Source organism: Nycticebus coucang, chromosome 18 (assembly GCF_027406575.1).
Source record: "Nycticebus coucang isolate mNycCou1 chromosome 18, mNycCou1.pri, whole genome shotgun sequence".
Classification (NCBI taxonomy): Eukaryota; Metazoa; Chordata; class Mammalia; order Primates; family Lorisidae; genus Nycticebus; species Nycticebus coucang.
In genome coordinates this window covers 47,205,117-47,218,382 of record NC_069797.1, presented here as the reverse complement: position 1 = coordinate 47,218,382, position 13,266 = coordinate 47,205,117, and the positions used below count along the sequence as shown (strand labels likewise).

At 34.5% G+C, this 13,266-nt stretch overlaps 1 protein-coding gene across 3 annotated transcripts in view; it reads left to right on the top strand.

The window, feature by feature from the left end:
- The window catches only part of STXBP4 (syntaxin binding protein 4), a 208,461-nt gene that overhangs the window by 30,048 nt on the left and 165,147 nt on the right, over positions 1–13,266 (top strand). For all 3 annotated transcript variants that reach the window (XR_008375460.1, XM_053568303.1, XM_053568302.1), the window contains 4 exons: positions 3,191–3,297; positions 3,477–3,693; positions 4,645–4,723; positions 11,049–11,143. Coding sequence is in view for 2 of the 3 variants with exons in the window: in XM_053568302.1 (XP_053424277.1) it covers positions 3,191–3,297; positions 3,477–3,693; positions 4,645–4,723; positions 11,049–11,143 (498 nt within the window). In the remaining variant the exon portion in view is untranslated. The remainder of the gene's footprint in view (positions 1–3,190; positions 3,298–3,476; positions 3,694–4,644; positions 4,724–11,048; positions 11,144–13,266) is intronic.

Sequence of the window (13,266 nt, the reverse complement as noted above, 5' to 3'; positions counted from 1 at the left end):
AGTCTGATTCACCTCATCTTATTTAATACCTACAGTGTGCTATAATTTATGTTATTTGATTCTTAAAGCAACCTTGTATAGTAGGTACGTATCTTCACTTTACAGCTGGAAATAAAGGGAGTTTCAGGTTAAAAGCTTACTTAAGTTCACAATAATAACTGCCATTAAAAAAGGATATCTTCAATCTACAGCTTGTAAAAGCATGAAAAAAGAATCTGAATGCTTGCAGAAGGAGAGTGAGTTCCTTAGCATAGGAACAATGAATCGTCAAGTTAGAATCATCCTTCATAAGATGGTTTCTGGAATATGGTAATATGTTATTTAGAAAACTATGTCAAAGTCACAATCAGAAATGAACAGTGCTGGTAGTTTTTAACAGAAGTATTTAGGTGGACAGGAATACATTATTATTTCAACATCTGCATGAATGTCAGTGTCAAGGAATTCAGACTCTGAAGTTCAAGGTAAGAAAGTGCTTGGCGCATTGCCTGCCACATGGCGCAGTTGCTCAGTAACTGCTGAATGGGAATCTAGATGGTGTGGAAGAGGTCTCAGCATCTCCCTGAAGTTAGTATCTTCGCATATACATTAATCCAGCTGGGGCAGAATTCACTCCCTTAGGATGCCAGACTTTACAGAAATAGCTTTGTTTTCATTTGCAGGTTCTGACTTTTAAACAGGTTCAGAAATTTACATGATCAGCTAAGATCTTATTCTAGGAGGCCCAGAAAAAAGAAAAAAAAAAACTAACTGCTGTGAATACTTTCTAAAAAGAAAAAAATAAACACCAGAAGTCATAGTCAGGAGGCACCCTTCTCTTCTCTGACTCTCCTGCTGGAAAATGCTCCTTTAACACGTTGGTATACTTTAATACAAGACAGGTTAAAACGCCTTCCTGCGAGCTTTTCTTCTGTTTTGTTGACACTATGCAGCCTGAGAGGAGAATGTGGAGCGGTAGATCAAACTCCATTGCCTACCTCTATTTTCTGTACCCCTTTTTTCCACAATCCTGACAGATTTCTGTAAGACATGAATCCTGGAGCTACTTCCACATAATTTAGAATTTAGTTCTGAATTCCTTGTGAACAAGACTGTGTACCTCCCCCATCCCCTCTTCTCATTCTCAATATTTGTAAAGATCTAGATAGAAGTCATTCAGGTCAAATCCAAATTCAAGGCTATCTGGCTGCCAAACCCCATGCTCTTTTCTCTTCAGTCTGTTGCCTCTGAAGCCTCCTGCCCAAATGAAAAACAGCTGCCACCTGACTTTTAGTCCTCATTATAGAATTTTCTCTTTTCAAGGAAATTTAATAAAAGGAAAGCACTGTAAATGCCGAGAGAATTTATATTAAAACATAATAACCTGATACTTACTGTCTACCAACAATTCTAAAAGAAACTTGCTTTCCTTATCCGTATCCTTTAAGTGCTTCGCTGGAATGATGTAGGGCTTTATTTCCCCCTTTCCCACCACTAAATTATTGTAAGGCTTTGAGATAGAAGTCAATAATAGTATAGTCATTAAATTTAAGTTAAAATCTATTGCATTAAGCTAAACTCAATAAGGAATTATTTTCTGGATTCCAAATGGTTGGCTTAGGACTGGATTTAACAATGACATTTATTTATTTTAAAAATTAGATTAAAAAATTCTCTATTTAACTCCTGCTTCCAATAGTACCCTGTTTCCCCAAAAATAAGACAGTGTCTTATTTTAAGGTGTGCTCCCAAAGATGCGCTAGGTCTTATTTTCAGGGGACGTCTTATCTTTCCTGTAAGTAGGTCTTATTTTCGGAGGATGTCTTATTTTCGGGAAAACAGGGTAGTTCTGAAATACAGAACCAAAATGTAATTCAGCTAGTCAGGTACATTGATAGGGAAAACTGTATGAACTTTCTTTTTATTTGAGATGGAGTTCTCAAATAAAGATGGAATTCTGTGTTTGAGATGGAGAATTTTTTTATAATATATCTGACACAGATAAAAGGATTTTGGAACATATATCTAACTTGTGAACCATGATAAAATAAACACCTGTGATGAATCCATTCCGAGTACAATAAGAAACACATAATAGAAATTTTGTGCTATCTTCAATCCTATTGAGAATTCTTATTTGCTTTTCCCTGATCACCTTATCCCCATCCCTTGCCTCCTCCAGAAATAAGCTGTCTACAGAATATTGTGCTTATTCTTCCCGAGCTTTTATTAGCCTCATCCTTTTTCCTGTGGCAATGAGGTTGTTTTCCTTGTTTATTACCATTTCACCTTAACGTTGACTGAATGTCCTCAAACTGAAATTTATCATATCAAATTACAAGCTAAGGTATGTAAGTATTTGGGTATAATCTGGGTGTAATTGATTTAAGTGCATAGGTAATGAAACTAATAAAATTGGTCCCAGGCAGTACAGAACCGTATCTATAAAATCTTAAAACTAGCCCTTTTGTTTTACTGAACTTGTAGGATCATATAGTAGGTAGATACTTTCTCAGTATACATAGTCTTTTCTAGCATTACAAGTGTGTATTTCTTTATATATTTATCAAATATGAGAAAAAACATCACTTATGCGTATAACTGTTGTAGCAGGACTTGGCTAACACTATATGCACAGCCAAATAGGCTTTACTTATAGGAAGAACAGCAGATCTAGAAAAAAAAAGATGTTAATCGTGAGTTGAAATATGAGTAGAATCAATATAATTAAGATCCCTAGGAAATATAATTAAGATCTTTGACTACCTTTTCAAAAATCTAAATGTCAGGTAAATCCACATTGAGTAGTTTGGTGGGAAGAAAGATGCAGGAATGCTTAGAAACCTAAATGACTACGTATTGTATCCCAAAACACCCCGTGATTATTCAGCCTACTTTATCAAGTCCATAGTACTAAGTTTTTAGAACGAGTCTCTTTCCCCATGTACTGTTCTGTATTGTCCTACTATATTAGGATCTTCTAGCATGCACAGCAATTCATGCAACCCATGAACGATTCAGTTTGACTCATGTATATTATCACCAAGCCAGGCTTTCATTAAAACATTTTGCTATCGCGTCTCAATAAGATTTTTCTTTTTACTCTCTTTAAGACATTCTTCATAGAAACTTTTAATTGCTTTAATTGAATCAATCAATTTTTGAAAAAATACCTCATTGATTTCTTTATAAATGTTACCATTTCTGTTAGGATGGCCGTTTGAAGCCAGGAGATCAACTTGTCTCCGTAAACAAGGAATCAATGATTGGTGTATCATTTGAAGAAGCAAAAAGGATTGTTGCGAAAGCCAAATTGAGGTAACTATTCTATCTGTAAGACAGAATGAGTCATTTAGCATGTCTCCTTAAAATAGTAGTTTAAGATGTCTTAAGTACTTTAGACTTAAGAAATATTTTTTAATATTGGAAATGTTATCTTGGAATTCAGTTGTACTGTATCTGTAGCAAGTCTATAAATGATTTCTTTTTTATACTAGGACAGAATCTACTTGGGAGATAGCATTCATAAGACAAAAACCTGATATCAATCATCCAGAAAAGCTACTGTGTGCGTCTTTAGAAGCGTCAGAAGAACATGGACCTCAAGCCTCAACATTTAGTCTTCTTTCTTCTCCCCATGAAATACTAATTCCAAAGACCTCATCCACTCCCAAAATTAATGACACCATTTTACCTTCTTATGAGATAAGTCAGGTAATCTTAAATTTCTCTGTTTACATATGCAGTCCATAGAATCCCTTTATTTTCTAGGTTGGTGAAATACATATAGAATTGTAATTTCAGTAATTTTTTTTTTGATAAATTAGTGATAGTTCCTTAAAAGATTTTTTCCTTTTTTCTTGCTTTAGATTTTTATTCTGTTATCAAAAAACATCATTTTCAAAGTCAGTATGCTTGTGTCCAGTTAGAAAATATCAGCATGACAAAATGGTACCATAAAAATATGCCTAGCTGTCACTCAGCACTTAAGATTGTCACATTTAGTTTCAGTTTTTGATATGAACCAGTAATTATTTTTGTTTTCCACTGAAGCCAGGCAATCTCCCTTTGAGTTCGTTCACTTCTTTCCTACAAAGTGAGGCTCATCCTAACACCACCCAAGGTAGACACACCTCCCTCACATACATGGGCTAGGACATAGTTCACCCTATTGGAATCATGCAAAATGGGGAATTTCCATATCAAAATTAATATAATAAATTACTAACAGCTACAATGTCTTAACAAATCACAATTACAGGATCGAGAATATATTCTTCAAATCTATATTAGCTATAAAATGAAATAGGGAGCTTTCACCCAGCAGATTAAAATTCATCCAAGGTCACTTCAGTTTTAGGTCCATGCTGATCAGAGGCAGAGGGTAAGATTTTCTGTGTGCTTCTTCTACTTTGTCATTTGGAATTATAATAACTTTTAAAAGACAAGGTACATGGCCTTGTACTTTGTTATACTTGGACATTGTTACCTTCAATTCTGAATTGCTTTTTTAGAAGATGAATATACCAAAATTTTAGAGGTTTCATATTTTTTGGAATATTGCTTTATTTCTTTTACCATTCCTTTTATGTTAACATGAGCTTCCGATCTGGTCTTTGACCTACTTTAGTAAATGACATTGCAGGTTCTTCATTTCTTTCACAGATAAAAATTGGATGCAGCAAAACAGAACAGACTCCAATTACTTCTTCAGACAACAGCACTACAGATATGGTTGATACAGGTAAATGCACATTTAATTCCTTTTTCCTGTTGTTTTTTTTCAATTACTCTCTCAATGAGGAGTACATAATATAACTTAATATGGGGCCTTGGTGTGTGTCACACTTTATGGGGGCAAGACATGATTGCAAGAGGGACTTTACCTAACAATTGCAATCAGTGTAACCTGGCTTATTGTACCCTCAATGAATCCCCAACAATAAAAAAAAAAAATAATATAACTCAATAGACTTTAAAGAAGAGATGCTTTATGACTTTTCTCCTTCAATGAACAAAAGAGCAAAATTAATGCATTATCCAGTGATCCCTGTTAGATTATGACTTTTATTGGAAATTTCACTGAACAAGGAGTAGACATTTTAAAAGATGAATTATTATAACAGTGTTTTTGAAGCTATAAAAACTAATGAATTTTTGAAGTCAAAAAATGAAAAGTCTTCGTTTAGTGAAATACTGATGAGATATGGTAAATGCACCTTTAGAAAACAAATTATAGAAGGGAGCAGAGCTTAAGAAAAGAAATATGTTTTGGTTTTTTGGAAGAAATCATGTGACTATAAATTAGAAAGGTCATCAGTATTGTGAATTCATTATTATTGACTCATAATTACTGAGCTAATAGCGATCTTTAGCCATAAGTTATATGCCTTTTTACTTAATGGGATTTATTGACACTTATAAATTCTATTAACGTCATTCCCATTACAGAATTAATTTCCATCTCTTAATAATATATTTTAAACTGGGAGCCCAGGTGAGAAGAAAAAGACAGGTGAAGGAAGCAGTTATGAGGAGGTAGGGATCAAAAGTCAAGGTTTTTTATTCTTCGATTATACTGTAAAATATTAATTATTATGTAACATTTATATGTGCATTGTATGTTTTTAACTTCTAAAGCAATTAAACATTCATTGCCTTTTTTAGCCATTTATTTTTTCAGTAAGCATATACTGAATATGTTTTACGTGTAGAAAACATAGTATAATAGGAGTTATGAAGAAATTAGGATATTTTATAGGAGACTTAATGGTATGTTGTGAAATAAAACGTGAGGTTAAAAATCTTTATTCAGATTAGAAAACATTTAAATATATATGTATGTATTTGTAGATGTCGTTTGTGTGTGTTTATTTTATCAAGTAGCTACTATTTGTAATGTTCTATGTTAATTAGAGCAGGATGTGGGTGGCTTCGATGCTCCTAAAAAGCATACTGTTTTAGGGATGAATAACACATTTATGCAAATATTGTGAAAACATGAACAAAGTCAACTAAGGAAACAAGTAGTGAGTGGTGTGAGTATATGATATACAGGGAAGACACAATGTTGTTACCACCTGGCTATGAATGCAAGCTTCGAAGTTCAAATCCTCACTTACAGCTTATTAGCTTTGTAACCTTGAAGTATTTGCTTCATGGGGCTGTTCTGAGTATATTATGCATGTCAAGCACTTAGCCTTGTAATTAGTTCAAAGCATAGGCTCAGTAAATTTTCTTTTTCTTTTTTTTTTTGAGACAGAGTCTCTCACTGTGTCTCCCTTAGTAGAGTGCAGTGGCATCACAGCTCACAGCAACCTCAAACTCTTGGGCTTAAGCAATTCTCTTGCCTCAGTCTCCCAAGTAGCTGGGACTACAGGTGCCTGCCACAACGCCTGGCTATTTTTTTGTTGCAGTTGTCATTGTTATTTAGCTGGCCCAGGGCAGGTTCGAACCTGCCAGCCTTGGTGTATATGGCTGGCGTGGTAACCACTGTGCTACAGGAGCTGACCCATCAGTAAATTATTTTGTTACCATTGTTAGTAATAATGATATAGAACCTATACACTGAGTGTAGCTAAGACAGTATTCCAGAGAATGATTTTAGAACAGACACGAAAGCTTCCAACTCTTGATTCAATTTTTTGTTCTCCTCTCCACCCCCAAAATTAGTACATAGTAAGGGATCTGTCATAATATACAGAAATTAAGAAATATGTCTTGGAAAAAGATAGATTTGATCCAAATCTTGAAGGAAATGGTGAAGGCAAGAGATTGTCCCAAGTTAAGGAAGCACCACAGTCAAAAGCACAGAACTAAGAATAAGCTAGATGTCGGATAACCCTAAAGAAAGGTCTGCTTAAAGAGATCTTGCGTTGATGAATAAACTGAGGTAAATTAATACCAGTGGCTATAGGAATAGATGCTAGATTTTGTAATAGAAAAATAGTTAATAAAAAATGTATTTAGGTGAGTAACTTATTAAATATTAAAATGCCAATTAAGATGGAACATTTTTCTAGGGCAGAAATACTGTTGATTCATTTCTATTTTATTCTCCATACACGTGGTAGGCAAAATATTTCTGAGGAGTGGAAGAAAAGAAAAAATCACTTCTAACAATTGAGCTTAGCATGTTTCCTGGAGAGAATATCAGCATAAATGAATTTTACTTTTTAACATTGGTAATAAAAAATAGTGCTTTGGATTTTAAAAAAAAGAAAAAATCACTTCTAAATTATCTATAGATAGCTCATATATATTGTGATTTGCCTGTGATAAATACTTAATTACAGATCATTCCAAATTAGAACATTAATGGTCACTTCTAGACTCCTTTGGTTTCTAAGGGTGACATAGTAAGACTTTGTCTCAAAAAAAAAAAAAGAAAGAAAGAAAGAAATATTTGGCTCGGCACCCATAGCTCAGTGGTTAGGGCACTGGCCACATGCACCAGTGCTAGTGGGTTTTAACCCAGCCCAGTCCTGCTAAACAGCAATGACAACAACAACATCATCAAAATAGCTGGGCGTTGTGGCAGGCACCTGTAGTCCCAGCTACTCAAAGATTGAAAAAAAAAAAAAATAGAATAGAATATAGACTCCTTCAGTTAGTTGGTATTTATTCAAAAAAATATAAACAAGTTTTATGTTAATCTCAACGAAAATAAACTTAATAAGGGATAGCTCTACCTCTGTTCTAATCTCAGGATCATTCTAAAGTATAAAATTGTTGGAATTTTTAAAATCTACATAATACTTAAATGTTTTCATTTAAAACATTAAATTACAGAAATTTACCCTACCCTGTTACAGAAATTTCTTATTTCAAGATCCAGAATTGTTTGCTATTGCCGTAAGTTGAATAACACATGAACTATGAGGTAAAAGTACACTAAAGACATTTCTGAGGATATCAATAAAGGATTGTTGCACAAAGAAATACTCTCATTACTTCCCTATCAAGTCTTTTGAAACTAAAACAAAGTAGTACTGGGGAAAAAAAATACCCATCCAAGGTTCATGGTGTTAATCAAATGGTATTGATCCTTCCCTTGTAAAATGTTCCCCCTCTTTTCCTACAAAGAGGAACAGAAACAGACAATCTAAGAGAATAATGAGCTGGGCGTTGAACTATGATAGAGAGATGTCATTGGTAAAGAAAGAAAACTGTGTATGGGGGGGTCAGGCTGCTCTGAATTAGTAAAACATGCTTTATGTATGTACAGACCCTCTTAAAGTTTTAATTCAAAAGCAAAGGTTTAGCAGAAAGTTGGCAAGAAGAAAACAAGGTTTTGATTGTATATGGTTAGATGAGGTTAGTTTAATTTTACATTAAATCTATTAATGTTGCTTTTAAAGGGGGGTTTTGAAAAAATCTATTAATACAGTGTCTCTGTTAATATCAATAATACTTTATAGTTTTCATAGTAGTTGTTTATGATTTTATTAATTTTACCTTTACAACTCCTATGAAGCAATCTGTTTTATTCTCCCTACTTTATAGATGAGCAAACATGATAAAAGACATTGACACATTGGTTTCTGGAGTCTCGAGAGATTAGAATTCTATCATTGCCATGTACTAGCTATGTGACCTTGGACTAATTACTCTTTCGGCCTTGGTCTTTTAATCTTTGAGATGGGAATAATAACATCTATTATATTATAGTTATTATGAAGATTAATGAACTTATATTTGTAAAACAAACAGTTTACCGTCTGGCTGGAAGTTAGCATAAATAGTATGCTGGAATGTCCACAGTTTAATATAGCAATGTTTTATGGTTAGATGTAGGAAAATAAAAGCAAGTGTGTGTGTCAGTGTGTGTGGATGTTGTGTGTGTCCCTGTCTCTCCTTCGCACATTCTCCTCTTTCCCTGCTTCCTTTCATGCCCTCTGCAACCCTTCTACACACCCACACTTGAAATGAGTAATCAAGCCCATAGTTGGTCTTTATCTGAGACCATAAGGAGGTCAGCTTGAGTCCACCTAGGGTTGCTGATCCAGCACCAAGCTGGAAGTCATTGTCAAGCCTCATATGTCCAATCCTTAAAAGATGAAAAATAAAGTTTCATTTATCTGTTGTTTGGTCTTTCATACCATTCCTTTTTTTTTTTTTTGAGGCAGTCTCACTGTGTCGCCCTTGGTGAGTACTGTGGCATCACAGCTCATAGCATCCTCAAACTCTTGGGCTTAAGTGATTCTTTTGCCTCAGCCTCCCAAGAAGCTGGGACTACAGGTGCCCGCCACAAGCCCCGGCTATTTTTTGGTTTCAATTGTCATTATTGTTTAGCAGGCCTGGGCTGGTTTGAACCCGCCAGCCCCGGTGTATGTGGCTGGCACTGAAACCGCTGTGCTATGGGTGCTGAGCCTCTCATACCATTCTTACCATTCCACTCCATGCTGGTCTTTTATGCCACACTTCAGATTTGGCATAAAATTTCTCTTAAGAGAGAGAGGAAAAAAGTGTGTGTGGAGAGAGAGAGAATATTCTTTTATTCCCTAGCCAACAATTAGGTATCATGACAGCGACGGAGACTTGCTTTTATCAAAATTGTAAAAATTCTATTATTCTGTAATCATTCTTCCTGAAGTTTTAATTCTATTTGAAGCTAAAAGTCAGTAACTATTTTTTTTACGATCTTGACACCTATATATGCTATATTAAAGATTTTACATAGAGTGTTAAGGATGTGTTAAAAGTTTAGAGGAAGACTATTTATTTTCATATACACTTCTTATGTTCTTAAGAGAATGCAAATCATTTTGTACTTAGAGACAGATGCTCTGAGAAATTAAAAAAAATTAAAACGCTGCATAAAGATGTGACATTTTAAAAAGTTTCTCTCCTTCCTCTTGTTTCTATGTAGAACTAGTAAAATACCATTTAAAAGTGTCTTTAGATTAGTGAAAATTTAGATAGTAAGGATCAACATGAATTATATGCATTTATCTTACAAACTTTGACATTTTATTAAAACAAATAATTTTTCAAAGTCTAGTCCTTTCTAGCACCCGCTTTCTTCATGAAGCGAGGACCAAGGCTCATCTCAGTCACCCGGGGCACACTGAGAAGCTGTAGGAGGACAGCTGAGAAATGTGTGACCCTCAACTCTTGAAAATTCATTTATGCTACTTGAACTATAACCTGTCCATAAATTAAGAAACAGGATTTTTAGCTTAAAGTTCAGAGCCTGTATCATACTTTACGTGCAAACTTGAAGTGGTTTGCATTTATGGGTTTTTCCAGAGTACTTCCAGAATTCACATCACAAAACCACTTTTGCAAGTCAAAGAAATACCATGATCTTTTGAATATCCGATAGAATTTTACTCTTTTTGAATAAAAAAGACTTTTTATCTTTGTAAAAGCAGTTTGGTGATAGTGGTGGTGGCATGTGGTGATGATAGTGGTGGTGGGCTGTACGTTTGTCTTTTAAGTTAATAATGTTGCAGGAAGACAAGGCCCAACAGAGAGAAAGAGCACCCAAACACCATGTTTATAAGAGGAAGGGCTTTATTCACCAGCCAGGAGCAAATGGCCACGCTCCCCGACTGCCTTGGTCTTTCCCTTTTTATTGACAGTCAAAAAGTTCCACCCTTCTAATTGGCCAGTTTGAATCAAATGGGAGAGGCTATTCCTGCCCCTGCAGAACTACAGGATTTCACAGAACTTGGAAATTTCCAAATTTTGGGAAGTTAAGTTTACAAATTCCCAAGAGCAGAGTCACCGTGGAGAGGACCCTGCATGTGTATCCTTGTGGTCTCCTTGAGAAGACCTGTTCTCCTAGACCTCACCCTTCTCGGGTATCCTCTCTCAATATTTCTGCGGGATTTTACAATGAGTATACAATTGGCTACTCTTTTTATATCTTAGGACTCAAGTGAAGCTGGTTTATAGAATAAATTTTAGATTTCAAGGAAAAAAAATCATGAAAGCTAAGGTAAAGGCTGCCAGCTGATTAGCCAGAGTTATTGTTGAACAGCAGGAACCTAGAACATATCCTGTCAAATGAAAATTTCTATTCCAATTAAGTTTCCAATTAATGTGCACCCTTTGTCTCTTAGATGGTGCTCCTGCCTGGAGTGATAATTATGGACCTCAGGGAAAGGAAGTTTCCCTAAATCCCTCTGTTCGTCTTAAGGCAGAGAAACTGGAAATGGTAAATCTTTAAATTTTCATTTTTCTTCCATGAGACAACAACAAGGAGTAAGTATTCTCATTCTTTGAGAAGATAAAGTACAGCCATTCATTTCTTAAAGTTACTTATTAGCAATTAAATTAAAGGCAGTTTGGATATAAATTATTGAATTTATGTGTGTGTTTGCCAGTTCTTGGTGGTTAGATAGAACAAAATAGAAAAAACCTTTTGTATCTAACTTGACATTCAAAACAGTTTCCTCTTCTCTGGGAATAAGACAAATACGATATTTTACAATCTAGAATCAAAAGAAACATGGAATACATTATAACAAAGTTTGTTAGGCTTTCTAGATACTGGTAATGAGTACAATGAGCTAATGCAGCATTCCAAAATTTTTTTTTAAATAAAGGGAAACTAAATCCTAAAAAACAAAATAGTAATATGCCCATTAAATATAAAAATATGATAGCAGTCTCTAAGACACTAAAGATAGTCTTACGGAGGGTGAAACATTGAAACTTTATATATGTAAAAGAAACTTAAGATGATAAAGAAAATTTAAAGGTGGAGAAGCACTTGAAAACTTTTTCTATCAAGTTACTAAGGATCTTATAGGGAAAAAAAGTACTATTTTTTAATGTGAAATGTATGTAGTGCCATATGTACACAATCTCTACCTTTCTATCAGTTTTCATGATTAAAATATTTTTACATTTTAAGAAGAGTATGAAAAGGCATAGCTAGAATAAAACACACAAATCATTTACTCCCATATCCATGTCTTTGCTTGGTCCTATAATACTACTTTTCCCATTGCCAATTTGAATACTACTCATTGTTTGAATTGGGTCATGCAGGAGAGAAAAGATTCTTTTGAGCCATCACTAAATTTTTGTCCAAGACACCTATAACAAAAGTCAAATTAACAAGAGAAGAACATGCGAATATGTTTAATGTAAGTTTTACATGATATGGGAGCCTTCAGAAATGAAAACATAAAGAAACAGAGAAACCCGTATCCTTATAGTCAATTGTGTAGAAATGTCACTGGAGGACAAAGGGTATGATTTAGTGGCAATCAACTAGAGGGAAGAGGCCAGGCCTGTTTGTTCAGATTCTTCTTAGCATCCCTGTCTCGGAGAGAAGTAAAGACATTTCCTTTCCTGGGTGTAGGGAGGACCACTCTGGATTTAAGGGTCTTAAATCTACTTTTAAAAGAAAGTCAGGTAATGTTTATGACCCTGTTCAGATGAGAAGGGCTGAGGGAAAGGAGAGACCCTCCTGCTTCTGCTCCCTTCTCAATAGGCCAAGGCGCCATATTTGAGGCAGCCTGTTCTGATCCCCATCGTTCAGTTCCATGTCTTCTGCTAGACTTTGCTAACTGCTATAGTCCAGGCCAATGGTGCTTTCCTTTACGAGCACATACCATCACTTTGTAGCACCCTTTTGTTTTGTCTTATCAATGTCTTCCCCCACAGACCCTACAGTACCTACCATTTAAACACCTGGTTCGTACTCAATAAAACTTTCAAAGTAATTAGATACTTGAGATGTGTCCTTTGTATTTACAAAGTCCTGAGTATCTTTTGCTAACCTGTGCTCTCTTTTTATTTGTGGCAAAAATGTAAGTACTAATTAATGACATGGTCTACAGTCAGTTAATATTAACATTTTCTAAAATAAAGTATTTGCGGTTAAAAAATATCTATTACATATCTAAAAATTAATAATTATTATGCCTTCATTATGTTGATTTAACATATATTTCTGAACATTCCTCAGGATAAGGAGAAAATTAGCCAGCTAGACACTTTACATGGCAGACTTTGTTCTTTTAGTTGGTTTCAATTTTTCTAGCATGTGATATTATTTTTAATCTGATTACTATTCTTAGATGAAAATTCTAAATTTGTATTGATTCTGAGGAATATGAATTGCTTGACTATTAAATTAGAATTCCAATTTTGGGTTTCCCTTTAACCTAAGCAAATTGATTATTGTTGCAGAAAATTTAAATGGCAATTTTATAGCAAAGAAACTTAAATTCTATTTTAATTGAGCCTCTCTAGTCTTATTCAAGGTATATTTAGTGATTTTATTTAGTAGAGCATTCTTTGTTTTCAGAGTGTGAGACCATATTT